Source organism: Ochotona princeps, chromosome 2 (assembly GCF_030435755.1).
Source record: "Ochotona princeps isolate mOchPri1 chromosome 2, mOchPri1.hap1, whole genome shotgun sequence".
Lineage (NCBI taxonomy): Eukaryota > Metazoa > Chordata > Mammalia > Lagomorpha > Ochotonidae > Ochotona > Ochotona princeps.
The window spans coordinates 22,579,403-22,605,524 of NC_080833.1; the positions used below are offsets into that span (position 1 = coordinate 22,579,403).

At 54.0% G+C, this 26,122-nt stretch overlaps 1 protein-coding gene across 6 annotated transcripts in view; it reads right to left on the reverse strand.

Annotated features, from left to right (window-relative positions):
* The window catches only part of NKAIN1 (sodium/potassium transporting ATPase interacting 1), a 48,795-nt gene extending 24,181 nt beyond the window's left edge, over positions 1-24,614 (reverse strand). For 4 of the 6 annotated variants that reach the window (XM_058660820.1, XM_058660819.1, XM_036494691.2 and 1 more), the window contains exon 1: positions 24,083-24,293. In XM_058660820.1, the coding sequence (XP_058516803.1) occupies positions 24,083-24,136 (54 nt within the window). In that variant the 5' untranslated portion in view covers positions 24,137-24,293. Of the gene's footprint in view, positions 1-3,732; positions 3,790-24,082 lie in introns of those variants that run through there. The other 2 variants (XM_058660817.1, XM_058660818.1) reach the window with 2 other exon arrangements.
* Positions 24,615-26,122: the final 1,508 nt, after the last annotated feature.

Genomic DNA, 26,122 nt, shown 5'->3' on the forward strand with positions numbered 1-26,122 from the left:
TAGCTCCCATTAGTGAGCATGTGAGTAGGCTGGGTATTGGTCAGGTCAGGCAGGGTTGCTTCACTTCTTGGCAGGTGTGTGGGTTGACTCGGGGTGGGGAGGGGAGGACAGACCTGGCAGGGCTAGGTGAAACCATAGCACATTGGCATGTGCAGGAGCCAGGACGGGGTGTAGGCCATGCTGGGCTGGGGTAGGCTATCACCCTTACATAAAAGCCAGGGTCAGGAACAAGTGGAACAGGGCTAGCCCATAGCATTGACCACCAAAAGTTGGGACTGGGGATAGGCCAGGCCAGGCCAGGCCAGGCTAGACTATAGCATCCAATGGCAAATGCCAAACCAGGTGATGGATTATGCTAGGCTAGATCAGAGCAACCACTAGCATGCACAAGATCTCTGCCTGGGAGTGAGCCTGGTTGGGGAGCCAAGGAGACACCCCTCCTGGGCTATGGTTTCCACTCCTGAGTGTGAGAACTGGAATGAGGGCAGCATACAAGGCTGGACACAGCTGTAGCATCTCTCAGCATGGGTGTGGATTGGGTCTGGGGTATGCCAGACTGGGCTAGGCTCTAGGATCTGCTGGTGTTCACAAGAGCAAGGGTGGATGTAAGATGGGCTGGGCTATGATACCAAAAGTAAGAGTTGGAATGGGTGTGGGCTGGCCAGGCAAGGCTGTTGTACCTGCCAGGACAAGGAATAGGCCAAGTCAGGCTGAACCAAATACCCACTACTGTGCACAAGATCTGCCACTGGGAGTTGACCTCGGAGAGAAGGTTAGAGAACTCCTCTGTCAGGATGCAGTCCCTGCAGGTGAGCACAAGAACCAAAGATGGGAGCAGCCCAGACCAGGTCGAGCTACAATACCCACTGGTATACATGTGGGTCAGGTTTGGGGGTGAGCCAGGCTAGGCCAGTTCATAGCACCCACTGGCAGATGTGAGAACCAGGATGGATTCAGAACAGGCCGGGCTGGGCTACAACACCAGCCAGTTCACATTAGTGCTGGGACTGGAGCTTGTCCAGGCTGGGCTAGGCTGCAGCACCCACCAGTATGGGCTGGAACTGGGGCAGATCAGACCAAGCAGGCTGCAGAAGGTTGAGGTGGGGCTTATCATGCCACACTGAGCCACAGCACCCACCAGTACGCATAAAACCAGGGGGTTGGGGGTGGGAGTGTGGCAGTGGGAAATAAGCCCTGTAGCGGGGCTGAGAGGACTCCCCTGCTGGTGAGTATGAGAGCTGGGACTGAGAGCAGACCACGCTAGGCAGGGCTACAACACCCATTGGCCTGCATGTGAGTTAGGTTAGGGTAAGTGTAGACTGGTTGGGCTTTGCCGCAGCATCAGCTAACAGATGCTTAGACTAGGGCAAATCCTGACAGGTTAGACAGCAGAATTACCTGGAAAGTGCAAGATCCTAGTCGGGAAACTGGGCACCCCTCTGACGGGCTGCAACTCCAAATGGTGAGCATGGAAACCAGGGCTGGACAGAGAGTGGCACCCACCGGCATGAGTGTGGGTTGAATAGTGGGGTTAGTCAGGCTGAGTTAGGTTCCAACACCCATTGATGTATATGAGAGCTGACTGGGATGTGGGACAGACTGAACCAGTCTGTTGCACACACCAGCATGCAGGAACCGGGGCTGGGGGTGGGCTTATTAGGGGTTACTGGGGGCCAGTCTTACCAGGTTGTGGTTCTGGCTGATGTGTGTGTGAGGCCTGATGTGTGGTGGGCAGGGTTAGGCTGGGCTGCAACATCTATTGGTTTGTGTATGAGATGTGGCTGGGGACAGAACTGACCAGGTGACTGCAACCACCAGTGTGTGTAGGTTGATGTGGGTGATGGACTAAGCTGGACCCCGCTCCGGCTGGCACACATAGGAATAAGGTCTGGGGTCACCTCTGGTGAGGTTTCTTTAGGAACTCCCTAACTGGACGACTGGGCTCAGAACTCCAACCAAGGGGAAAGTCACGGAATCTGGTCTGACCATTGAGTGTATGAGTCAGAATTGGGTCTCCTCAGTTGTTGAAGCCTTTGCAGATGACATGCCCAGATGCACATGGGAGCCATACAACCAGTTCACTGAGGCCTCCAGAGCACATCTAGCTCCATGGTGGGCTGAACAAATTGGACAACTCTCCCAGTCAAGCTCTGACAGCAAGTATCTGGGTGAGTGAAAACTCTCAACTCTCTATGTCAGCAAATGGACCTTGGAGGGATTTCTTAGACCTTGGTGCAACGAAATCAACAGCACCACAGAACTATCAAAGCCACTTAAGCAGTACCCTCAGAAAATGTTTCACATAGGGGACCCGTGGATGATATTGGGTGGCCTTCCCCCCAGGTACTGATGTGGTTAGGCTGCTGGGAGCGGCCCTTTCCTCTTCCCTCCCCACTTTTCTTATGTGATTGAAAAACAGTTTCAGGAAGAAAAAAGGAGATTGGAAACAGCTGTCTCATCCATTTTCCCCCATTCCTCGCCCTCCCCACCCTAATCGCTGGCCCACATGGGCAAGCATACTTCTTAACTATGGAAACATCATCAAACATAAAATAATTTATTATAAAAATTATTTTTTTATTGGAATGGTAGAGCAACAGAGAGAAAGAGAAAGATAATCTTCTACCTGCTGATTAGTGAATCTGCAAATCCCCAAATATCTGCAAAGGCAGGAGCCAGGAACTCCATCCAGGTCTGAAATGTGGGTGTCGGGGGCCTAAGTACCTGAGACGTCATTTTCTGAATTTCCAGGTACATTAAAAGAAAGCTGGAGAGCCTGGCGGCGTGGCCTAGCGACTAAAGTCCTCGCTTTGAACGCCCCGGGAGCCCATATGGGCGCCGGTTCTAATCCCAGTAGCTCCACTTCCCATCCAGCTCCCTGCTTGTGGCCTGGGAAAGCAGTCGAGGACAGCCCAAAGCTTTGGGACACTGCACCCGCGTGGGAGACCCGGAAGAGGTTCCAGGTTCCCGGCTTCGGATCGGTGCGCACCGGCCCGTTGCGGCTCACTTGGGGAGTGAATCATCGGAAGGAAGATCTTCCTCTCTGTATATCTGACTTTGCAATAAAAATAAATAAATCTTTAAAAAAAAAAAAAAAGAAAGAAAGAAAGCTGGAGAGGCCAGCAATGTTTTGTATTAGGTAAAGCCTCCATCTGTCACACTGGCATCCCACAAGGATGCTGGTTTGAGTCCCAGCTGCTCCACTCCCTGTCCACTCCCTGGTAATCTCTCTGGGAAAGCAGCTGAGGGTAGCTCAGGTGCTTGGGGCCTTGCACCTATATATCAGAGACCTGGAAGAGGCTCCTGGCTCCTAGCTTCAGATTACCCAGTTCTGGCCAATACAGTCATTTAGGGAGTGAACCAGTAGAAAGATCTCTGTCTCTTTCTTTAACTCTTTAAATAAATACAATTGTTTTTTGTTTTTTGCTTTTTGTTTTTTTTTTTTTCAGAAAAAAGGTTCCAAAAAACAGAAAGAAAAATGGTTCTAGTGGGGAAAGAGCATGTGCAAAGGACTTGCAGAAGGAGAGAACTGGACAAACAGAAGGACCTGAAAGACCCGTGGTTAGGGAAGAGCAAATGAGAGGGAGGGGGCTCCATGGGAAGGGCTTAGAGGGCGCCAACAGAAGGGGCAGGGTCTGAGTCTGAGTAGGGAGACACCAGGGGTTATGAAGGGGCACACAGTCCTCCCAGTGCCGCCATGGACTACACACCATCCTGAAGGAACCAGACAACCTGCTATGGTAAGAGTGGGAAGTTGGTTCTCCCAGCAGAGACATCTGGTCCTGGCACCTGATGGAGGCAGGGTAAACTTAATCCCTAGACCGACCCAGCAGTACCTCTTCAACTAGGAAGGAGGCTGAATAAAGCCAGCCTCACTGCCATGGCAACTGCAACCACTTCTGGCTCCTCCTCCCTCCAACTAAAAGCCAGGTGGGGAAATCTGCCTAGCAACAGTGGCGGATGGCAGTCAGGAGCCCACCCCAGGGCTCTGGGATTCCCCTGATCATTTCCAGCCCTGATCATGCTCGCCTTGGCTCAGATCCCAGCTTCTCTGCTTCTCCTTCTGGTGGGGACTCAGAGCATCCGCCAGCACCTGGCCAGCTCTCCAGAGCCCCAGTGGGATTTGTGCTGCTGCCCCACGCTGAGGGACAATTAGCTCTACAGGCCCAAGGAAGTCCCTGGGGTGAGGAGGGGGGCCTGCTGGTGCCCCTTCCACTGCCCTTTCTCTTTTCTGGCTGAGGGTCTGCTCCCCACCCCTCTGTGGCCCCTATTTCCTTTCCCCATAATCTCCATGTGATGAGGTGGGGGCGCCCAGCTCTGGCTTGACTCCAGTGAGGACCGTGGGAGGGGCCACTTGGGGTTGCACGAGCCAGGGCAGATGGCAGGAGAGGCCCCGCACGGGGTTTCCTTTCAAAATGCCCAGCTCTCAACTCGACGCAAGTGTGAACAACAAAGGGTGATATTCTGTGTGCACTGACCTGTGTCAGGTTTTGTGCCAAATGCACTTGGCTGCACCGTCTGGTTTAGCGCTCCCAGGTACAGATGTGGGAAGGCTCATTGCCCCACAGATTCATGTCTGAGGCAGGGAGCGGGGCAGGGTGCGGGGTAAGGAAGGTTGTGCAAAGAGCGGGAGGTGTGGGGGTCAGGGCCACAGCAAACCCGCAAGGATCGAACTCCTGACACCTGAGCTCTCAATCAAAGCCCCGCCACCCGCTGCAGCTGGGCAGGAAGCCCTCTCCCTCAGCCTGCCTCTCTCCTCCTGAGCCCCCAGGCAGGCTGGAAGATTAAAGGCGAGGGAGGGCAGAGGAGCAAGAGGAAAGCAGGTGCTGGTGCTTCCTGCAATCTTTCCCTGGCCCTGGGCCAGGAGAAGCTGGTGGGACCTGTTGGAGACGAGGGTTTGCTTGCAGGCGGTGGCAGAAGGGCAGGGGTGGGGTGGGGCTGGCACTCGGGCCTCAGAGCACACGTTTGAGCACAGCCCTTTCAGGTCACGTTTCATTTCCTCCCCAGAACACACCGAGAAGTGCTAACAGCTAATGGGCATCATGTGCCAAGCGTCTCTCCAATGCTTAGAAGACTTTGATTCATTTAATAGGCACAAAAACATGCCAGCAGAAACACTGATCATGCCTGCCTGGCACATGGGGAACAGAAAGTACAAAGCAAAATAACTTGCCATGGGGCACGGGACTCATGAAGCCTTGAACTAGGTCCTTGGCTCTGGAGTCCGGGAGTCTACCAGAAGAGCCACTCTGCTGCCAGGAGAGTGGGACCTGTCTCCAGGGACAGCACAGCCCTCCTGGAGGTCACCCAGTGTTGGTGGGGCTCCACCCCTCTGGGAATATTTGCCCTTTATTTAGTGGCACCTCTGGGACTAACAAAGCCTCTGTCACTGCTCTCCACCCACCTCTGTCCAGAAACAAGATAAGGCGGGGAAATGGGTTCTTGTTTGGGAGGGATTTACTGCCTCTGCCATGTGGGGCAGGTCTTTCTTTTTAAGATTTCCTGGAGGACCCTAAATCCTCACTAGCATGTGCTGGGGATTCCCTGTGGATTCCAGGTCAAGTCCCACTGCTCCACTTCCCATCCAGCTCCCTGCTGTGGCCTGGGAAAGTAGTCAAGGATGGCCCAAAGCCTTGGGACCCTGCACCTGCCTGGGAGACCTGAAGAACCTAGCTCCTGGCTTTGGGTCAACTCATCTCTGGCCATTGTGGCTACTTGGGGAAACAATCAGTGGACAGAAGACACTTCTCTGTCTCTCTTCTCTCTGTAAATCTGACTTTCCAAGAAGAAAGAAAGAGAGAGAGAGAAAGAAGAGGAAAAAAAGATTGATTTACTGAAGCCAGTGCTATGATGATGCAGGCATCTCATATGAGTGCCACTTACTGTCTTGTTGCTCCAAATCCAGCGCCCTGCTAATGGCCTGGGAAGGCAGCAGATGATGGTCCAAATGTTTAGGCCCCTGCACCCACATGGGAGACTTGTAAGAAGCTTCTGGCTCCTGGCTTTGGCCCTTGCAGTCACCTGAGGACTGAACCAGAGGATGGAGGATCTCTGTCTCTGGGTGTCTTTCATTCTCCCTGTAGAAAACCAAGAGCCAACACTTCATCTAGGTTGCCCGTATAGGTGGCAGGAGCCCAAGTACTTAAGCCACCTTCTGGTGCTTTCTGAGGTGCATTAACAGGGAGCTGGATTGGGGGTGGAGCAGCCAGGACTTGAATCAGCACCCATATAGGATGTTGGTGTTACAGGCAGCAGGTTAACATGCTATGTCACAGCACTGGCCTTGGTGAGATCATTTTTGGTGGGACACACCCACCTCCCACTACAGTCCTCAAAGGGTTCCCATGCCAAGCCTGGGACAGGGAGAAAAGGAAGCAGAACTGGACATACTAACTCCAGCCCCTCCCTGAGCCCCTCACATGGCAAATACAGGGTCCGGAGGGGGATATACTCTGGGAGAGCTCTGCTGGCTTCGGAGAGGCCTCCACCCAGCCAAGTCATAACCAGAAGCTCCATATGCACACCTGCCCTCCGGGTGCCCACTACTGAGCTGTACTGGCCACAATTATAGTAGCTGCTGTAGGCCCCGGTCTCCCAAGGGTTAACTCCACAGCTTACCTTGTTTCTTAGGGGTAAAAGGATGGGCAATCTTGGCCTGATACATTTAGCCCCTGGCTTGAATGCAAGTTCCTCTTCCCTGCTTCCCCTTTGTTAAGATGCTCCCAGGGGAGCTTAGGAGTTGCTTGAGCATTGGGATAATACTGGGAGGGACTAGGCAGACTATAAAAGATGCAGGCTTACCCCAAATAAAGGGCATTCTGTTTACAAGAGTGACCCACTGCGTGTTGTCTTGTGTGTTGTCTTTTTGTAACCCTAGTCCCTCCGCTCGGCTCGGGGTACTAGGCAGACTATAAAAGATGCAGGCTTACCCCAAATAAAGGGCATTCTGTTTACAAGAGTGACCCACTGCGTGTTATCTTGTGTGTTGTCTTTTTGTAACCCTAGTCCCTCCGCTCGGCTAGGGGTACGCGGCGAAGCGGGTGTTGCCGACAGCTGCCATGGCTTAAGCCTTTACCAAGTGCCAGATGCCATGCTGTTGCCCCCTCCCCTCCACTTGTCGGTGGAGAACTTAGAGACTCAGAGAGGGCTGAGCTGCCCGCTGCTGTTCACTGCCCAGGGCTGGGAAAGGCAGGGTTCCAACTCTCTTCACTTCTGTGGAGGAAATCTCACCCACGCCAGGGGCAGCTGGGAGTGTAAGAACTGCCCATGCACATCAAGTACTTGGCTATAGCAGGTCTAAAAACACATATAAAAAAACATACACATTTTTAACCGCCTCCCATGTTGCCCCCACTTCCTATCCTATTGGGCCCTAGCCTAACCTGTCACAATCAACAACCACGACAACCACGGACAACCGCAATGCGATCCACAGCCTGGGCCCCAGCCAGCCTCTGGCTCCTGTGGAGGAGCCCTGTGTCCCTGGGGGCCTGTCTGGAGGACGAGGCAGTCGGCCCAGATGGCTCCCGCCGCTGCTGACCAGCAGGCAGGCATGACAGGCTGAGCAGCTGGCAGTGCCTGAGGCTCATCAGGCCCGGAGAGGGGGAGGAGCTGAGGAGCTCTGCCTGCCTCCGGCCCCCAGCCCCTTCTCTGATGTTTAAGAAGCCTTCAGGAACAGGGCAGGTGGCCTCACATCACATGTCTAAGAGTTCCAAAGTTACCAAACTCCCGCAGGAGACACGGTCTGTCTCCTTCCCCACGGCCAATGATCTGGAAAGCCAGGCTTGGAATTTTAATGTCTCAGACTCCTTTGTGGTCTGGGTCAGAAGACAATAGAATCTTTGGACGTTTGGGAAAACCAGGCCCCATGAGCACCCATTTCTGGCTGGGGCCTCTCACATTCCAGGCTGGAGACCCCAGCACACACATATCGACACAAGTTCTGTGTGTGTCCTCTCCTCCGGCAGCCAGGTTCCCAGCATCTGAGCCCTCCCAGCCCTCTCTTTGTCTTAGCACATGGGCTGGAAGCTCACACACTTGCCAACCAGGTTGGCCTCTGGCTGAACAGGGGCCTCCAGGTCCAGTTGGGACAAGGACAAATGTGCCCTTAGGTGCCATGCCCCAGTTCTGTGGACTCCTGAGTAAGAGGCCAAGGCATCTATTCTAAGAGAATTAGCAAATCCTCACTTGGAAGCAAACTCCCATGGGACACTTTCAGGCCACTGTTGTGCCTGGACTCCAGGGGGCGGGCCAGGGAGGTAAAAGTTGAGGATTCAGCACTGGGAAAGCCAAGTTTAAGGAGTAGCTCCACCCTAAGCAAGTGCTGACTGCAGCCCAGCCAATCCCTCTCTGGGGTCCCGTTGGCTCATCTATCAAGCAGGGAGGACAGTGTCTGGCGGGCAGGCTTCAGAGCCAGAAGTGCAGCCAGTCTGAGTGAAGGTTTGTGTCTTGCTTACAGACTGCAACTCTTTCCATCCAGCAGCTATAAGAAGCCCTCTCCAGCCAACGGCCCCTCTGCTATCCTGTGTAGCACCCAACATGACCCTGCAAAGACCTGATCCCACACAAACAACAGGGACCCCAGCACCTCATAACCCATGGCAATCTCACTGGCTAGCCAGCTGCTCCCACAGGGTTCACTCAAGCACAACCAACCCCCAAATTCAGAGTGCCTTTGGAGGGCCACCACAGTGCTGGGCTCTCAGACACGCTGCCAGGACCCCATGGGCTCCTAGCCTAAGGCGAAGACTGGATGTGGAAATAGACACAGAATTACAGGAGCACCTAGGATGTCTGCTGGGATGGAGAGGAAGTGGCAAGGCACAGTCAGTGAATGGGGAGAATGTGAGGATGGAAAGAAGGAAAGAAGGCATGAGCTGGTCTAAGAAGGTACTGGGCTTGAATATGGACTTATAGAGGCAAGAACTGCCAGTGCAAAGGCACCGAGCTTATGCAACAGATGAGTTCAGGTGGGCAGGCCAGCCTAGGCAGATTCTTCAGGGTCCTGTGGTTTAGACCAGCAGTTGTTAAAGAATGTTCTCCACTCTGCCCCACAGCATCAGGGTTTCCCTTAGTAGATAGGCCCCTCCAAGAAGCCTGTGCCATGGCTCAACAGGCTAATCCACCTTGTAGTGCCAGCATCCCATATGAGTGCCAGTGTCCCGGCTGCTCTTCCCATTCAGTTCCCTGCTGGCCCAGGGAAGCAGCAGAGATGGCAAGCTCAGAGCGTACATGAAATAGCTTTTAAAGGATTCCCCAGACCTGGGGCCCAACCTGAGAGAGGGAGTCAAGAAAACAAAGCAGCCAGGAGAGGGCCAAGGTCAAGGACTGGTGCCCAAAGTGCCTGGTTTGGAGTCCTGCACCAACACTGAGCCGTTTCGCACAGGCTTGCTCAGGTGCCTGTCTGTACCCTGGAGAGGACAGAGGGCTCGCCCTGGAGTGGCCTTTCCTGGTGGGTGGGACACTTCGTGGGAAGCAGCAGCAGTTCTGGGGTCAGAAACCCCCCATCAATCTGAACTGCATGTCCTTGTTATTACTATTAATCACCGGCAATGAACAGAGTCCTGCCTGGTAATTGCTTCCTCCAGGTAATTTACACTTCCTGTCGCCTTCACCATCTTCAGAAAAAGATGATTTCTAGAAAGCAGGAGTCAAGTGTGCCGGTGCAGGCTCTCCACAACTCCCTTCAGGCAGGTCTCAGCAAGCCCAGCCAGGAAGAGCCCTAGAGATCACCTCCAACTCAGCATGCAACTGGTCTGGCCCTCATCACTTCCTCCCTGCCTCTGGGGAGGAGGCCCTGGAGCCCTGGTTAGAACCTCCCGCAGGCAGCAGGTGCCAAGTGGGGCTCCAGGGAACTCCCAGGTCCAACCCCACGCCCTAGCAGCCCCCGCTGAGAGCTGATAATAGGAGTGGCTGTAATTATGCTCTAATTGCTTTCTTCCAGGCAGTTTCTCTGGAGCCAAGGAGTTCAGAATTCATGAATAAATGAAGAGAGGAAACAGGCAGGGGTGTTTATTGATCCACAAATCTCTCCATGCCAGCGTCTGCCCCACGGAGTGCTGGTGATTGTGCGGTTTTGAGCACACACCCTAGCCACAGTCCCTAGGACACTCACAGACCACTGGGAGGCAGAGGGGGCAGGGAAGGGGCATGTGGGAGGGTCCTGAGCTGGCTTGCACCCCATCCCACCTCCACCTCCTGGCCTTGTGGCTATGATTCAATCAAGTCCCAGTTCATTCTGGGCTTCCATTTACCCAGCAATGCAATATGAAGGTGGAGGCGATGTTTGCCTCTCCTAGAAGCCCCAAACTTGAAGATGTCTGGCAGCAAGGAATGGGTGGTGCCAGTGGGTGCTGTCCCAGCCCCACAACCCAAACAGCTCCTTCTCTAAGACAGCCAGACCCAGGAAAGTGGCAAGAGGAACACCCACACTTGGGGGACATCTGCATGTGAGTGGGACATCTGGTGGTCAGATGGCTGCCCTTGAGTCAGGCATTGAGCCTTGAGCTGTGAAATGGGTGTGAGAGATGATGATGGCCTTGGCCAAGGCCTGGCACATGGCAAAGGTTTGACAAGTGTCAGTTGCTGTGGTTTGCATTGCCAACAACCCTGCAAAAAATGGACAGCGACCTTCATCATGGGTAAAGTAAGGTACAAAGAGGACACATGATATGTCCAGTATCATATACTAAGTGGCAAGATCGAACCCACTGATCCTGCTGTGTTCCCCGGGCCCGGTACAGAGTAGATGCCCAAAAATACTGTGTTGGGAGCTGGCATTGTGGTAGAGCATGTTAAGCCACAGTCTGTGGTGCCAGCATACCATATGAGTGTTGGTTTGAGTACCAATTGCTCCACTTCAATCCAGCACCCTGCTAATGCACCTGGGAATGCAGTGGAAGATGGCCTAAGAAATTGGGTCTCTGTTGCCCAGATGGGAAACCTAGACAAGACAGTACCAGGCTCTTGGTTTTTGCTTGACCCAGCCCCAGCTGTTGTATTCATTTGGGGAGTGAATTAGTGGGTGCAAGATCTTTCACTCCCTCTCTCTGTAACTTTGTTTTCCAAATAATTAATTTTTTTTTTACAGAAAATACTACATAAAGAGAAATGAGGCAAAAAGAGAAGGTAGTGGTACAGTGGTTAAGATGTTATTTGGGGGCCCGGCACGGTGGCCTAGCAGCTAAAGTTCTCGCCTTGAATGCACCGGGATCCCATATGGGCACCAGTTCTGGTCCCGGCAGCTCCACTTCCCGGCCAGCTCCCTGCTTGTGGCTTGGGAAGGCAGTCGAGGACGGCCCAAAGCCTTGGGACCCTGCACCGGTGTGGGAGACCTGGAGGAGGTTCCTGGCTCCTGGCTTTGAATCAGCACAGCACTAGCCATTGCGGCTCACTTGGGGAGTGAGTCACGGACGGAAGCTCTTCCTCTCTGTCTCTCCTCCTCTCTGTATATCTGACTTTGTAATGAAAAATAAAATAAATCTTTAAAAAAAAAAAAAAAAGATGTTATTTGGGACACCCAAAAGCTGGGCTCCAACTTCCTGTTAATGAGTGCCTTCAGAGGCTACAGGTGATGGCTCAGCTCATTGGGACCTGGATTAAGTTCCCAGCTTCTGGCTTCAGCCTGGCCAAGTACTCTTGCGGGTACTTGGAGAATAAACCAACAGATGGGAGGTCTGTGCGTGTCCGTGTGTGTATATGTCTTTCAAATAAATATAGAAAACCGGAACAAACTCTATTCCTCAAGGCAGGTATGGGATGAAGTAGAATATGATCAGAATCCCCTTCCAGATCAAAAGGAAGCACTGGGTCTGAGGGACTACAGGACTCCTTGCTCCCTTCCTGGGGGGGCGGCCCAAGCAACATGGGTGTCCTGGACAGCCTTGGTAAGCGCTATGGAAGGAAATCTTGTTGCCTCTACCAGGAAGCCCAGGTTAGGAATCCCACCTTGCTGGAGAAGTGACTTAAGCTCTCAGAACCTCAGTGCCCTCATCTGGGGCGTGGAAATGAGGGTAACGAGGTAGCCCCTCTAGGACAACAGGAGAGGGGCCTGGTGAAGATCCAGAGTCTAATGTCCCGTTTGCAGACCAGCCCTGCCATTGTACAATGCAACTGCTCTCAATCTTTAGATTCTGCTTCTATGAAGTGGGGGGATCACAGCTGGGCTCCCACCGAGGGCTGTGGCGAAGATGACTGAATCACTCCAGGGATGCAGTTACAAAGGAGCAGGGCCCAAGTGCCCAGCAGGTTCTCTGCTTATTAGAACAAAACACACACAGAGGCCCACCCGCCTTCCACAGTCCATTTGAGATACATGAAAACAGTTGCAGAGAGAGGCAAGGACTTGTCCAAGGTCATCGGGCTGGGTTAGCAGAGCCAGCTCCAACAGGGAACTGGCTGTGTGCAGGGCCCTTGTCCAGGTTGAGGGTCTCTATGGGGGCAACCCCAAGCCCTTTCCCAGCACCTTGGCAGGCATGCTCACAGCCTGCTGACCCTGGAGGCTGACATTCCCCCTCTCTACATGATGGTGCCAAGACTGACTTGACCAAGTAGGGTGTGTCAGAGGAGGGGAGGGCTGACCCAACTTCCTGGCCCACTTGGCCGGCCCTTCCATTCCAGGGGCTGGCTGCAGCAATATCAGACGCAATCCAAGGGCCCGGGACCATAACACCATTTGTCAGCTTTTGCCTGATGGTGGCGGACTCGTCTCCATAGCAACAGTGCAGTGTGAAGGCATCCTGGCATCATTAGGGAGTGCGCTGAGTAGTATAAACAGAGGCTGCAGTAGATTACACGCCTATTATGAGCAGTCGCGGGCTCTGAGCACTGGTAATTATGCCTAATTGTGCATTTAATTGTGTAATTGAAAACCCACATTTCTAGTTCAGGGTGGGGCTGCAGAACTTACCCTGACACCCCCCCAAAAAATAAAGGCTCAGAAGCCAATTCCTACCCTGAAAATCTCAGGGCTGCCTTTCCTTCGAGGACCGGAAGCAACCCCAAGCAGGCAAGAGGGTAAATGCTTATTCAGGGCCATCTCCCTCTCCCTGCCCCAGGTGCTCAGGGATGCCATGAGATGTGAATGGGGTCTGGTGGGGACAGGGGATCAGGAAGAAGCAGACTTAAAGCAAAGGGACACAGCAAGGATGTAAGTTTCTAAGTAATCCATAGTTCTAACCAGAATAAATGGCATCTGTATGCCATTGGCACTGGTTTGAGAATCAGCATCTGGGGACTCCAAGGGGTCTGGGTTGTCAATGGACCCAGTGCGTATCCAACGAGTCATTCAATCTACACGCAAATTCATCATCACCAGGGACAGAAAACTCACCACCTGCTTTGTTAGTACCACCCACACACACCCCTGCAGAGTTTGAAAGCCTCTGACTGAGTCCAACACCCTCCCCTAATATCTCATTTCACAGAGCAGAGGCCCAGGGAAACCCAAGGCCAGCTTAAAATCACTCAGCAACTCACCACCTGAATCCTGGGATTCTGACCTGCAAGGGATGTCCTTATTTTGGGCCCTTTGGTGACGGAGCAACCTAGAATCACACCTGGCACTTATTATATGTTAACTGAGCAGAGACTGGGGAGGGTTTGGCAGGCAGCAATGTGGATTCTCTGGATCGGAGCCTTAGCCCTTGTGGAGTTCTAGAAACTCAGCTGTAGGATGCCAGAGCCTTATGATGAGTAGCACAGTCTGGTTTGAATGGTCTGGAGTCTGCTGCTCTCTGAATATGACAACCAAATACACCACAAAGACGTTGGGGATGGTGCCAGTGCCCTCAGATAGGCAGGCAGAGGGAACAGGGAGGTGGCGGGGAGGTCAGTGTAGTCCCCGCCCACCTGAGCTCCAGGTGTGCAGGGCCCAGCAGGCCCTCAGAGTCACGGGTTTCCTCCTGGGCCCAGGCCTAGCTTCCCCATCCATCACCACTGCCTACAACAAAGTGACAGCAGTAACTCTGATTTCCACCTAGGAAGGAGGCAACTCATTGCTGATTCAGACACAGCTGCAAGGGTCCTTTGAGGTGACAACAAACCCAGTCACCTCCCTTTCCAGAAGGGTCAGAGGCCCAGCGTGAGTGATCCAAGGCACCATCCCAGAGCTCCCCAGCCCAGCATTATCTCATATCACCCTCGCTACTGTCCTACAAGGTCAGTGCTACTATTGTTCCCAGTTTACAGAAGAGAAGACCAAGAGACAGCAAGGACCAGGCCACACAGATTAAGCAGAACCACTGCCTGGAAAGGGGCTTTGGGCTCCATTGCTCACCCCTGCACCCCATGACCTGGGGGTTGAAGAGCATGAAGCCTCCATGAGTGTCTCCTCCATCCACCTGACTGCCGAGGAGCAGTCCTGCTGCTCTCCCAGGCAGTTGAGTAGCATCCTACTTCACAGAAGGGCAAGAAGAGTTCAGAGAGGTTTGGAGGCTTGCCTAAGGTCATCAAGCTGGAACTCCAGCCGCAGCCTGACCTCAGAGTCCAGGCTCTTCCCAGACCACCTCCCTGCTTCTGTTTCTTCAGAGGCAGGGCCCCAGAGGCCAAGGTAACCCACTAAATCCCACGGCCACGGTGAACGACCATTCCCCTGTGCTGGCAGATGAAAAGACTTGGAGACACTGGCCTTGTTGCCAGGGGTTCTCCTTCAATTTCCTAACCAACCAACAGCTCTTTCTAGCCTGAAGCAGGGGAAGAGAAGGCACTGGGATGCAGCCCAAAGTCAGCTTCACCCCTCCATGGCCAAGAGCTTGCCTTTAAATACACACCAGCGGTCTCTGTCACTCACCTCCCCTAACCCTGGGGGACAGCTTGCTTGATCCAGATTTTTTTCTTAAGATTCACTTATTTTTATTTGAAAGACAAAGTTACAGAGAAAGGAGACATGCGTGTGCACACACACACAGATATATATGTGTACATATATATCTGTGTGTGTGTATATATATATATATATAGAGAGAGAGAGAGAGAGAGAGAGAATGAATCTTCCAACCATTAGTTCACTCCCCTAAACAATCACAATGGCTGAAACTGAGCTGATCCAAAGTCAGGAGCTTCTTGTGGGTCTCCCACATGGGTGCAGGTGTCCAAAAACTTGGGCCATTTTCCACTGCCTTATGCAAGGAGCTGAACCGGAAGTGAGGGATCCAGGACACAAACTAGCATCCATACGGGATGCTCATGCCAAAAGTAGAAGCTTAGCATACTACGCCACGGAGTCAGACCCAGCTTGATCTAAATTTTACACCAATTCTCAAATCCTTTCCCTTTGATAATTCATCTAGAGTTTATTTCTTGTGTCTTGCAAACAAGTCATTGCATTCTTCTGAGCCTCTGTATGTCCAGCAAAAAATGGACAAATAGGGAGTACAGGTAAGTCTGCTCAGAGGTGCAGGTGCCTGAATCTCCCAGCCACATGGCTGTGACTGGGAGAACGCATGCCGGGACAGGCTTCCTTTTGGGGTTCCTAGTTCCTTGTCCATTATTGCCAAGCGGTGGGTGAATCCCGGGCTTGTGGGCAGCCAGAGCGACAACTGAGCTGGGCTTTGCCCACTGGCCACCCAGAAGCGAGCTCTGGGGTTGGAGGTGTGGAATTACTGCCTAGGGACATCCATGGATAAGGTCACAACATTGTAGGTAAAGAATGAATCCTAAGAGACACTCAATGACATGGTTACTGTACTTGCACGTAAGCGAAGGGACTGAGACCACATGGGTTTGGAGCAGAGAGCCTAGAAGATATGTATAGGTCAGACTCATGCACCAGCCCACATGGGTATCCCAAGTTGGGCTTGTTAGCAAGGAACATTGCTGATAATCATATGCCAGTTCATACAAAAGCCAGGGCTGGGGGCCTGTCTAGCAAGACTAGATCCCAGTACCTGATTGAATGTCAAAACAGGGGATGGGTCACATTTGGCAAGGCCATGACACTAACCAGCATGTGAGAGAACCAGGTCCGGGGGTAGGTTCTGAGGGGGTATGTTTACCAAACCCTGTGGAAATGCAAGGCCTACTGGTTAGCTCAAGAGTTGGGTAGTGATGGGCTGAACTAGGTGCAACCGTGGAACCTGTCAACACTCATGGGTACAGGGACCGAGAATAGTCTGGGCAGGTCCAGGCCGCAGCACCTGCAAGAGCATCCTAAAAAAAGGGTGTAGGGTGGGCCGGGCTGCAACATTCACCAGCTCATACTAGGCCAAGATGGAGGAGCAGACTATGCCAGGCAAGGGCCTACCACTCACTGGCATGCATAAGATCTGGGTCTGGCAGTGGGCCAAGTTGGGGAACTTGGGAAATTACCCTAGTGGGTCATAGCTCCTGCTGGTGAGCATGTGGTACAGGCCTGGGAGTCAGGCAAGCTGGGAAAGGTTACTCCAACTGTTGGCTAATGTATGGGTTGATTTTGGGCAGGCTGAGCAAACCTTAGCTCACCAGCAAGTGCAGGAACCAAGCTGGAACACAGGTCATGCTGGGCTAGACTGTCACACCTACCAGTTAGCATGAGCCAGGGATGAGAACAGACTGAGCACTGCCAGGTTCCAGCACCTGCCAGTGAGAATTGGGATTGGGGCAGGCCGGGTCAGGCCAGGCTGCAGCATCTAAGGCAGAGGCCAAGACAGGTGAGGGGCTATGCCAAGCTGGGTCAGAGCAACCACTAGCATGTGCAAGATCTATGGCTGGGAACAGGCTTGGTTGGGGAGCAAAGGGGGCATCCTGGCTGAGTTGTGGTTTCCACTAGTGAATGCAAAGGCCAGAGTGGGGGCTGCTGTCTAGTCAGCATATGCTGCAGTGTCCCTTGACACAAGTGTGGACTAGGTCTTGGGTGCGCCAGACTGGGCTAGACTCCAGTACCTACTGGTGCTTATGAGAACCAGGGTAGGTGTAGGATGGGCTAGGCTGGGTCTCTGCCCCTACAGAGTCATGTGTGAGCAGTGTCTAGGTGTGGATCATGCTTGGCTGGGCTGAAACATCCAGCAGTAAAAATCTGAATGGGTGAAGACCAGTCAGGAAAGGCCACTGTTCCTGCTAAGACAGGAGGTGGACTAACCAGAGCTGGCCAAAGGACCCACCGGTGTGCACAAGATCTGGCATTGGGAGAGGTTCTGATGGAGGAGTTTGGGAAACTCCTCTGTCGGGACACAATCCCTGCAGGTGAGCACAAGAACAATGATAGGAAGCAGTTCGAACAAGGCCAGGGAACAGTATCCACCAGCATACATCTGGCACAGGTCTGGGATGAACCAAGCTGGGCCAGTTCATATCACCCCCTGGTGAATCTGAGTGCCAGAATGGAGTGTGGGTCAGGCTGGGTTGGGTCACAACACAAGCCAGTTCACATGAGAACCAGGACTGGGGCCAGCTGAGCTGAACTAGATAGGCTGTAGCCCTCACCAGCATGAGTTGGAATTGAGGGTGAGCCTGGCCCATCCAAGCTGTAGCACCCACTGGCAAATGTCGATGAGAGGCAGGCCATGCCAGACTGAGCCAGAGCATCCAACCAGCACATGTGAGACGCACCTCCCTCTTGGATTGCCACTCCAACTGGTGAGCATAAGAATAAGGACTGGGGCAGGCATGGCCGGACAGAGAGTGTCACCTGCCAGCAGGTGTATGTGCTCGATAGCGGGACTGACTGGGTTAATCTAGGCTTCAATGCCCATTGACATGTATGAGAGCTGGATGGGACAGATGGGACCAGTCTGCTGTATATACTGGCAAGCACAGGAACCAGAGCAGGGGGCAGGCCCGATGGGGGCTGTTGTGGGTCACTCCGACTACGCTGCAGCTCCCAACAGCGTGTGGTCGGCAGGATCAGACTGGGCTGTAACAACCACTGGCTTGTGTAAAACGCAGGGCTGGAGACAGAACTGACCCAACAATTGCAACCACCAGCATGTGTATAAACTGACTAGGGCAACAGACTGTGCCAACACTGGTAAGCACACACAAGAACCAGATCTGGGATCACCTCGAATGAAGTTTCTTTGGAGATCCCCCACCTCCAACGGAACCACTGGACTCAGAACCCCAACCATGGAGAGAATTGCAGGTTTCATGGTCTGACTGTAGAATGCATGTGTCATAGCTGGGCCTCCTCAGTGGCTCAGACAGAGCAGTGGACAGCATATCCAGGTGCACATGGAGGATATGGCAGTACATTGGAGTCTGCGGAGGACACCTGGTACCACAACAGAGGACAGTGAACAGAACAAATTGATTAACTACCCCAGCCAAGTGTAGCCAGTGAATATCTGGCCAACGAAGACTCTAGGGTGAACTATGTCAACCAGTGGATTCTGGAGCGACTTCATCGTGCTTGGAGTGGCGAGATCGGCAGTAATTTGCAACTGTTCAACTATCGAAACTTCATGAGCAGGACCCTCAGAGCATGCCCCATATCGGGGACCCTGGGGTGATGTCGGGTGGTTGCCCTCCATCTCGGATGCAGAGGCATTTGGGAGGCTGGGTGCGGCTTCTCTCCTTAACTCCCCCCTTCACCCAGATACAGGAAAAAAAAAAGAGAGAGAGGGAGAGAAAGTGGAAATTGTGATCTCACCTACCTTCCTATAGTCCTTGACCCTATTCATCCTAATCAACTATGTTAAACTCATCAAAAATAAAAATAATTTAAAATTTAAAAAATTAAAATACACACCATAAAAAAATGGACAGGGGCCCAGAGCGATAGCAGCTAAATTCCTCGCCTTGAACATGCCAAGATCCCATATGGGTGCCAATTGTAATCCCGGCGGCCCCATTTCCCATCTAGCTCCCTGCTTGTGGCCTGGGAAAGCAACAGAGGACGGCCCAAAGCCTTGGGACCCTGCACCTTCATGGGAAACCCGGAAGAAGCTCCTGGTTCCTGGCTTTGGATTGGCGCAGCTCTGGCCATTGCAGTCACTTGGGGAGTAAATCAACATATGGAAAATCTTCCTCTCTGTCTCTCCTCCTCTCTGCAAATCTGACTTTCCAATAAATAAAATCTTTTTAAAAATGGACAAATAGAATCCATCTATGTCCCAGGGTTGTTACGAGGAGTGACAAATTATTCACACAGATTCATTTCTTCCACAGGAAACTTTTTATCAGCCTGCACCATGGCAGCCTGGGGTGGGCTGGATTGCGGAGAGAGGGTCATTTGAGTGAGTAGTTCAGGGGATCTGGCATCTAAGGCCAAGCGCCCACAACTGGGCTGCTTCCATTACAGCCTCCCCACCACCCTTAGCAGCAGCCCTGACAGCACGGAAGCCGTGGAGCCCCAGGTCCAGGTGTCAATCTGTAGCCACTATTTAGGTGGTCATAGACAAGTCAGAGGGGAGCAAGGAATAAGGCATCTAAGGTTCCTGGCACAGGACCTGGCACACAGCAAACAAAGGAGATCATCATTGCCACCGTTCCGCACCAGCCCCACATTTCCCCTATAAGAAATGAAGACTTGGAGTATTGACAACCATGACCTCCATCACTAACAGCCTCTCAGGTGAGTGAAGGTGGGGTCAAGTCTAAGAACGACTTACATGGCAACCACCTGCGCCAGCGCTGCACTGGACACTGTCCAGGCTTCCTCTCACTGATTCTCCCCACACTGCCATGGGAGGACTTTACAGGTGAGGGGCGGAAGCTCAAAGAGACTGAAGAACTTTCTGGAAGTCACAAAGCAAAGCAGTGCTCTTAACACTATCCCCCACTCCACCACCCCACTCCCCACTGTGGCCGATCTCAGAACAGCTGCCTTTTATATTACAAAGCATCCACACCCCTGTCCACCCTGGAGCAGAAACAAGACCATCCCCACCTCCCAAGGGCCACAAGGGCTGTTTAGCCTTAGGCTGCCCATCTGCAGCAAGGATGGACAGTGCCACTTTACTCACAGAACAAAGAAGAAAAGGGGCCAACAGCCCAGGCACTCTCCTGGCCTAGAGCCTCCAGAGCAAGCCAGGAGCCTGCAGGCACAGCTGCTGGGGAGGGAGGCCCCCGCAGAGCCCAGCTCTCTCTGGCCTTCACCATCACGGCTAATAACGACATCAATCAGGTTGACCGGGTTTCACACCATTACTCGCAGCTCAGCTGGAAGCTGCAAGCCAGGGCCGGGATGGTCCCCTTAACCATCCACCATCTTCCAGAAAGCAAAGAGCTTTTCAGAAGGGGAAAGAAGGAAAGTGACGCTAATCAGAGTACCAGTGGCATGCCTGGTGCATGGCTAAGGAAGTCTCTTCTACTACTGGGTGGAGTAGGGATCACTCCAGGGAGAGGCGAGGGCACGCGTTCAAGGTCACCCGGAGTACTAATGGCAGTGACACGTTATGGAGCTCATGGTATGCATGTCAGGCACGGGGTATTATCCTACTGAAATAATAATCAGGTTCAAGTTCAGATAAACAAACTGAGGCTGGGACACGGCTGAGGTCACATCTTGGTTGGAGGGGAGCAGCAGCAGTGGGGTTTTCTGTCCAATCAGAACGGCACTCCTACCCGCGCGCTGTCCCCAACCTAATGCCAATCTCATCCCTCCAAAGAGCCTCAGTTTCCTCGTCTGAAAAACGGAATACTAAAGACATCTATCCCACTGAGAGGCACAATAGTAAAGCTGAAAATAGGGAAGGAGCGAAAGTTTATTGATCACTTAACCCGGACCAGGCAGGATGCCAAGCACTCTACATATGTAAGCTCATTTGGTTAAATGAGGTAATGCATAGAAAGTGCTTAGCGCAAGACTCCAACGGCAGTGATAATGATGATGATGATGATGAAGAAACTGATGATGACTCCCTAGGGCAAACCCGGGTTCATCCCCTTACTGGAAGAATGCAACAGTCTGGAAGGTTTCAGGAAAGAAGCAAACTAAGATGAAAGTGCAGGATCTGGCCAAAGGAGGGAGAGGGAGAGAAGCATGTTAACAATGCTCCCAGGAGGCAGCAGAGCCCTGGGAAAGGACAGAACCAGACAGACCAAGGTGCAAAGAAACCTCCCTGCCCGCTCACACGTCAGCCCCAAGTACCCAGCAGAGCAAACAGGGCCCTAGGGAGCCAGACCCCTTGTTCTTCCCATCTGACAGACAGAAAAACCAAGGCTTCGAGTGAGATGAGACTTTGCGGAATGCACACGATGTTGGTGGCCGAGCTATAACTTTAGGCCTCCGGCCTCTCACACTCAATGCCCAATGACCAGCTGCTTCCTACAGAGGACAATGCAGTCGGCCCCCGGATGCATGTGAGCCACAACTCCAGGGTGGCCTCCCATGGCATGTATCATTACAATAAAAATTAAAAGCTGCCATTTCCTAACCACTCATTCTGTACCTAGCACAGTGCTGGGTCCCTTATGTGGGTTTCATCCTCACAGCAACACTTAGCGTAGGGAGCTGTTGATGTGAGCTCTATTAAACAGATGATTTAAAAACCTGTGGTTCAGAAAGGGCAAGCAACTCACCTAAGAGCACGCAGAAGGTGACAGAGGGGCCAAGACAAGAATCCAGCTCTGTCCTGTGGAACTCCAGGATCTTAACTACTGCTCTACAATCCTGCCTGCTTCCCTGCTATTCTCTTAAGCAAGCCCGTCCTGGCCAGCTTCCTCGTAGCCATAAGCAGCATTGGAAAAAGACTAGGTGCACAGTTGCCCCTCTCAGGTTTTCAGATGCAAAACACTTGGCTCTCTTCCCTGACCTCGTCTCCCTGCCTTCCCCAGGGAACTGGATGAGTTCCCCTTCCCGTGCTGTGGCTGGGGATAACCAGGGTCCCAGAGAACATGATGAAAGCTGCCACCCAGAGGCCCTTGGGGATTGGGGACATGGGAGGAACTTCTGTGATCAGCCCAATCCAGCAACAGGATCCACAGACCAGTTTGCTACCCTCTCCCCGATTCTCTCCTACAAGTCTCACAAGCTGCTAGAAGTCAGCAGATCAAGAGGCAGGAGAACCCACAGCCCACCCTGAGTCCCTCCTCGTGCCAGTAAAATCAGCAACGGACAACCAGTTTTCTGCTGAGCAGCAAAAATGATCAACTTAAAAACAATGGATACTGGATTTTGAGTCCTGCCTATGGTTGCCTTGGCAGGGCCAGACCAAAGGATTTCACCTGTTTTCTCCACCCACTGCGGCTATGTGGAGGAGCAGGTGCAGCCTGGCTGGGGAAGAGCCAGGAAGGCGCAGAGGACACCTCCCCCCACCCCCGCGCCATCCTCCCTTCTCTGCAGAGCAGTAAGTACCTCCTGAGGAGGTACTTTATAACAACAAAGGTGACAGAGTATGCGGTCACTCCTGTACAACTCTGGGTAAGTTACTTCTCAGGATCCTTGGGAGAATTTAACAAGTTGCCACTGGGAAAAGCGGGCAACGGGTGTGTACTCCCCCAGGTTGAGCGTCGTTATCAGTGTCCACGGAGGACGGTCAGCTGTCTTAGGGAGGACGGTCCTTCCTTGTATCTTCTGCTCTGATTATCTACTGATTTATTCATTGTTACAAGATATATTCGTTTTTCTAAGAAACCTTTCTAGTTCAAGATTTTCAAAACTGGCAAACATAAAAATAATCCTCTGAGATATCTCTGTTTCTTAGCCTCTTTTGTTCCTCCAAGTAGATAAGACAGGTGTTTCTGCCATGAGCTAGAAACCGTCAAATCCCAGATTTGCTCATTTTACAATGATCACCAGAGTGCCAGCAGCAAGCAATCACTGCCCTTCTGGAGTTTACATTCTGCCCTCTGCAGGTCTCGGGCACTCACATTTTTCAGACAAGCAGCCCAGGGCAGCCTCCTGACAGGAGGGGGCTGGCAGCAAGGTAAGGATGCTCAGAGCCAAGGCTGTGTGTGTCATGGATGAAAAGGACAGGGGGATGGCATGTTTGAGGCTGGGGTCCCCAAGAGGAAAAGCTGAAGTTTGCATAACCATATCTGGAGCTTCACAGATCATTTGCACCTGCAGGGGAGCGTAAGGATTGGGGGCAGGAGAGGAGACCCAGGTCATCAAGTCCAGCTTCCTCAACTCCCACTCTTCAGGACTCCCCTCACTCTGCCTGGTCCCCTGCTGCTGGACCTAGGCTGAAGGATGGGCAGGAGATCCACTTTAACATTCCTCCTTAACCACCCTCTCACTGGCCAGGGCCTGCCTGCAAAGGCAGTCACTGACCCCTAGCTTGCAAATTCACCCTTCTAGCCTCCTGAGACAAGGATCTGAGTTCCCTAACCTGGGAGTGGGGGCAAGAGGAGAGAGGCACGAGGTGCCCTGAACACTCCTAGAAGCACCAGGTACCCCACCCAGTTGGTGCCAGCCCAGGGAGAAGATCTGGTCAGCCTGTCCCCACCCTGTGATCTGATGGATAGATGACTGGGGGATGATCCCACCGCCTCTGTGGCCAGACACAAGCTGGGAGTAGGGTGCAGCGCCCAGTGAGGTCAGGCCAGCCGGGACCAGGCAGCTCCTCATGACCCCTCCCGGGGAGGAGAGCCCCCCCACTTCCCAGGCTGTCCACCCAGGAGGGAGAGCAGGAACAGAAACTGCACAAAGAAGGTTGGGCGGACCTTGGAGTCTAAGATCCCATCACACGCCTGTGGACTCGGACCAGAAACGGTCAAAGGTCTAGAAATCCACGATCGAAGAATCCAGAGGGGTGCGCGCGGGAGCGGACACTTTTGTGACACTCACCCCCGGGTGGAGACAGGAAACAGAGACACACCCCCACCCCTGGAGAGACCCACGCCGACGCGCAATCTAGAGGGAAAACACATTGCCAGGCTCGGACACACCCCCAGCCCCGGAGAGCCGGCCTCTCAGCGCGTCCCCTCGACAGGAGGCCACTTGCACCGTGGGGCAGGCACTGGGCGGGCCGGGGAGCCACGCACAGGACGCGCGGTGCTGTGCGTGCGGCAGCGGGGGAGCGCCGGGCACAGCCGAGGAGCGCACACAAAGAGACAGCCGGGCCAGCGGGAGCAGGCTCCGCCCGTCCGTTCCGTGACTCCGGACTACCCCCATCCCTCGACCAGGCGCCCGCCCCGGACCCACAGCCGGGGTCTAAACCCCAGGGCGCACACCCCGGACCCCGCCCCACCGCGCCCCACCCTGCCCCGGCCGCGCGGTGCTCACCAGCTGCAGGCAACAGAAGGCGACCAGCGTACAACGCCCGCTGCACTTGCCCATGGCTCCGGGGCCGCGCGGGCCGCCCAGCGCGGCGCCCCCTCTCGCTCGGCGGCCGTCGCCTCCTCCGCACCGCGCGGGCTCCGCGTCCTCTCCGCTGGGCGCCCCGGGCGGCGGGGCCGAGCGCCTAGGGCCGGGCCCCGGAGCGCCAGGACCCCAGGGCTGGGACCAGCCGCCCGCGCTCCGAGTCCATGGTCTGGTCGCCGGCGCACTGGCTCTGCCGCGCCGGGCCTCCTTTGTGTGACGGGCCGGCGGTCGGTTGCACCTCCTGCCCTGGGGCGGCTGGCGGGGAGCGCAGAGCCCGGAGCGAAGGTACCGAGCGCGGCGCAGCGTTGCTCAACACTACCCAGGCTGGGCAGCCGCCCGGGCACTGGGCGGCCGTGGCTTCCCGGCCCCACCACGTGGCTCGGTCGCCGCCACCCGGAGGGAGGGAGAGGTGGGTGGGGCGCGGCGGCCGCGGGAAGGGAAGGGAGGGGGAAGGGTGGGGGAGGGTGGAAGGGGAGCTGGGAGCGGGCTGTAGAAGTGCGGCTCGGGGGCTGACAGCTCTGGGACAAATGCAGACTTCGCTGCTCACTCGCTGTGTGACCTTGGGCAAGTTGCCTCACCTCTCTGGGGCGTCACTTTTCTCCTGAGCAAAGTTGAAGTAAGGACGCCTGTTTCACCGTTGCTGTGAAGAGAGGATGCACTCTCTGAATTTAGTCCTAGTCTCCGTCTAAGGCGCCGGAGTGCGGCTGTCACCCCGGTTCTTCGCCCTGGGGCGTTTCCAGCCTTTTTCCCTCTATTTGGCCGCTTCCAACCTCTCCTCCTGAGTGCCCAGCCTCGTTCTCTTCCCCACCTCTTTCCCCGTCCCTGGCATTTCCTGCTCCCTGACTGCGTGCAGCCTTCCCGGGGGACCTGCAACTCTGTCCCGGAGCCCTGGGATCCCATGGGCTCCCTAGAAAATGCCAGTGACAGGTGAGGACAGAGGTCTGCCGCCGGGCGTGGCCGGCTCAAACCAGGTGGCAGTGAGGAGGGAGTGAGCCAGTAGGGAGGAGAGAGTGGGCCTTCAAACCACTTCAAACGCCAGGCAGACCCCAGCCCCAAGTCCACCTCATCAGCCGTGCCCTCTCCTAACTTCCTTGGCCGCCTTGGCTGGCGGCATCACCCCAGTGGGAAGCTGCTGTTCTCCCCGTGGGACCTCCCTGTCCAGGCTGATCTTGTCTTTAGCTTCTGCAACCTGCGCCGGCCAGCTGGGGTCTGTGAAGCCCCTCCCTCCCACCCGCTGGACGTTGGGTGGGGGGCAGGGAGCAAACCCCTGAGGGGTTCCCATGAAAACAATCAAAGAGATGCACAAGGAAAGTTCAGATCAGTGCCTTAAAAGATGATACAGTGAAATTGAGGGGGCGGAGAGGATTCCTTAGGCCCAGGGTCACCTGGAACGCCTCCTTCAGGAAGTGGCAAGGCTCCTGTGAGGACAATAGGAGGCAGGCAGAGGCATTGAGTAGAATGTTCCGGAGAAAAAACACAATGTTCCTTAGTCGTCCCCTTCCTCGCTGCTCTCACGGAGTGCAGAGCTTAAGTCCTGACCCCCAACAGCCCACGTTCCATCCTAGCACTGTTGCTTGCTTGCTGCTTATACCATCATAAGCTCCTCAATGCATCAATGTCTTCTCCCAGGACTGACTTCATAATTTGTGGGCCCCGGCGCAAAATGAAAATGCACAGCTCCTGATTTGAAAAACTTAATATGAGGTGGCAGGTGGTTGGCACTGTGGCCAGGTTGCCGTTTAGGAAGCTTGCAGCTCGTATCTCCTATCAGAATGCCTGAATTCAAGTCCCAGCTCCTCCTGTCCAGTTTCTGCACACCCTGGGAGGCAGCAGATGGTGGCTGAGGTCCTTGGGCCCCTGCCACCCCCACGGGAACCTGGATTGTATCCAAGTTTCCTGACGTTGGCCCAACCCAGTCTTAGCTATTGTGGGTATTTGGGAAGTAAAGCAGAGACAGAAAAA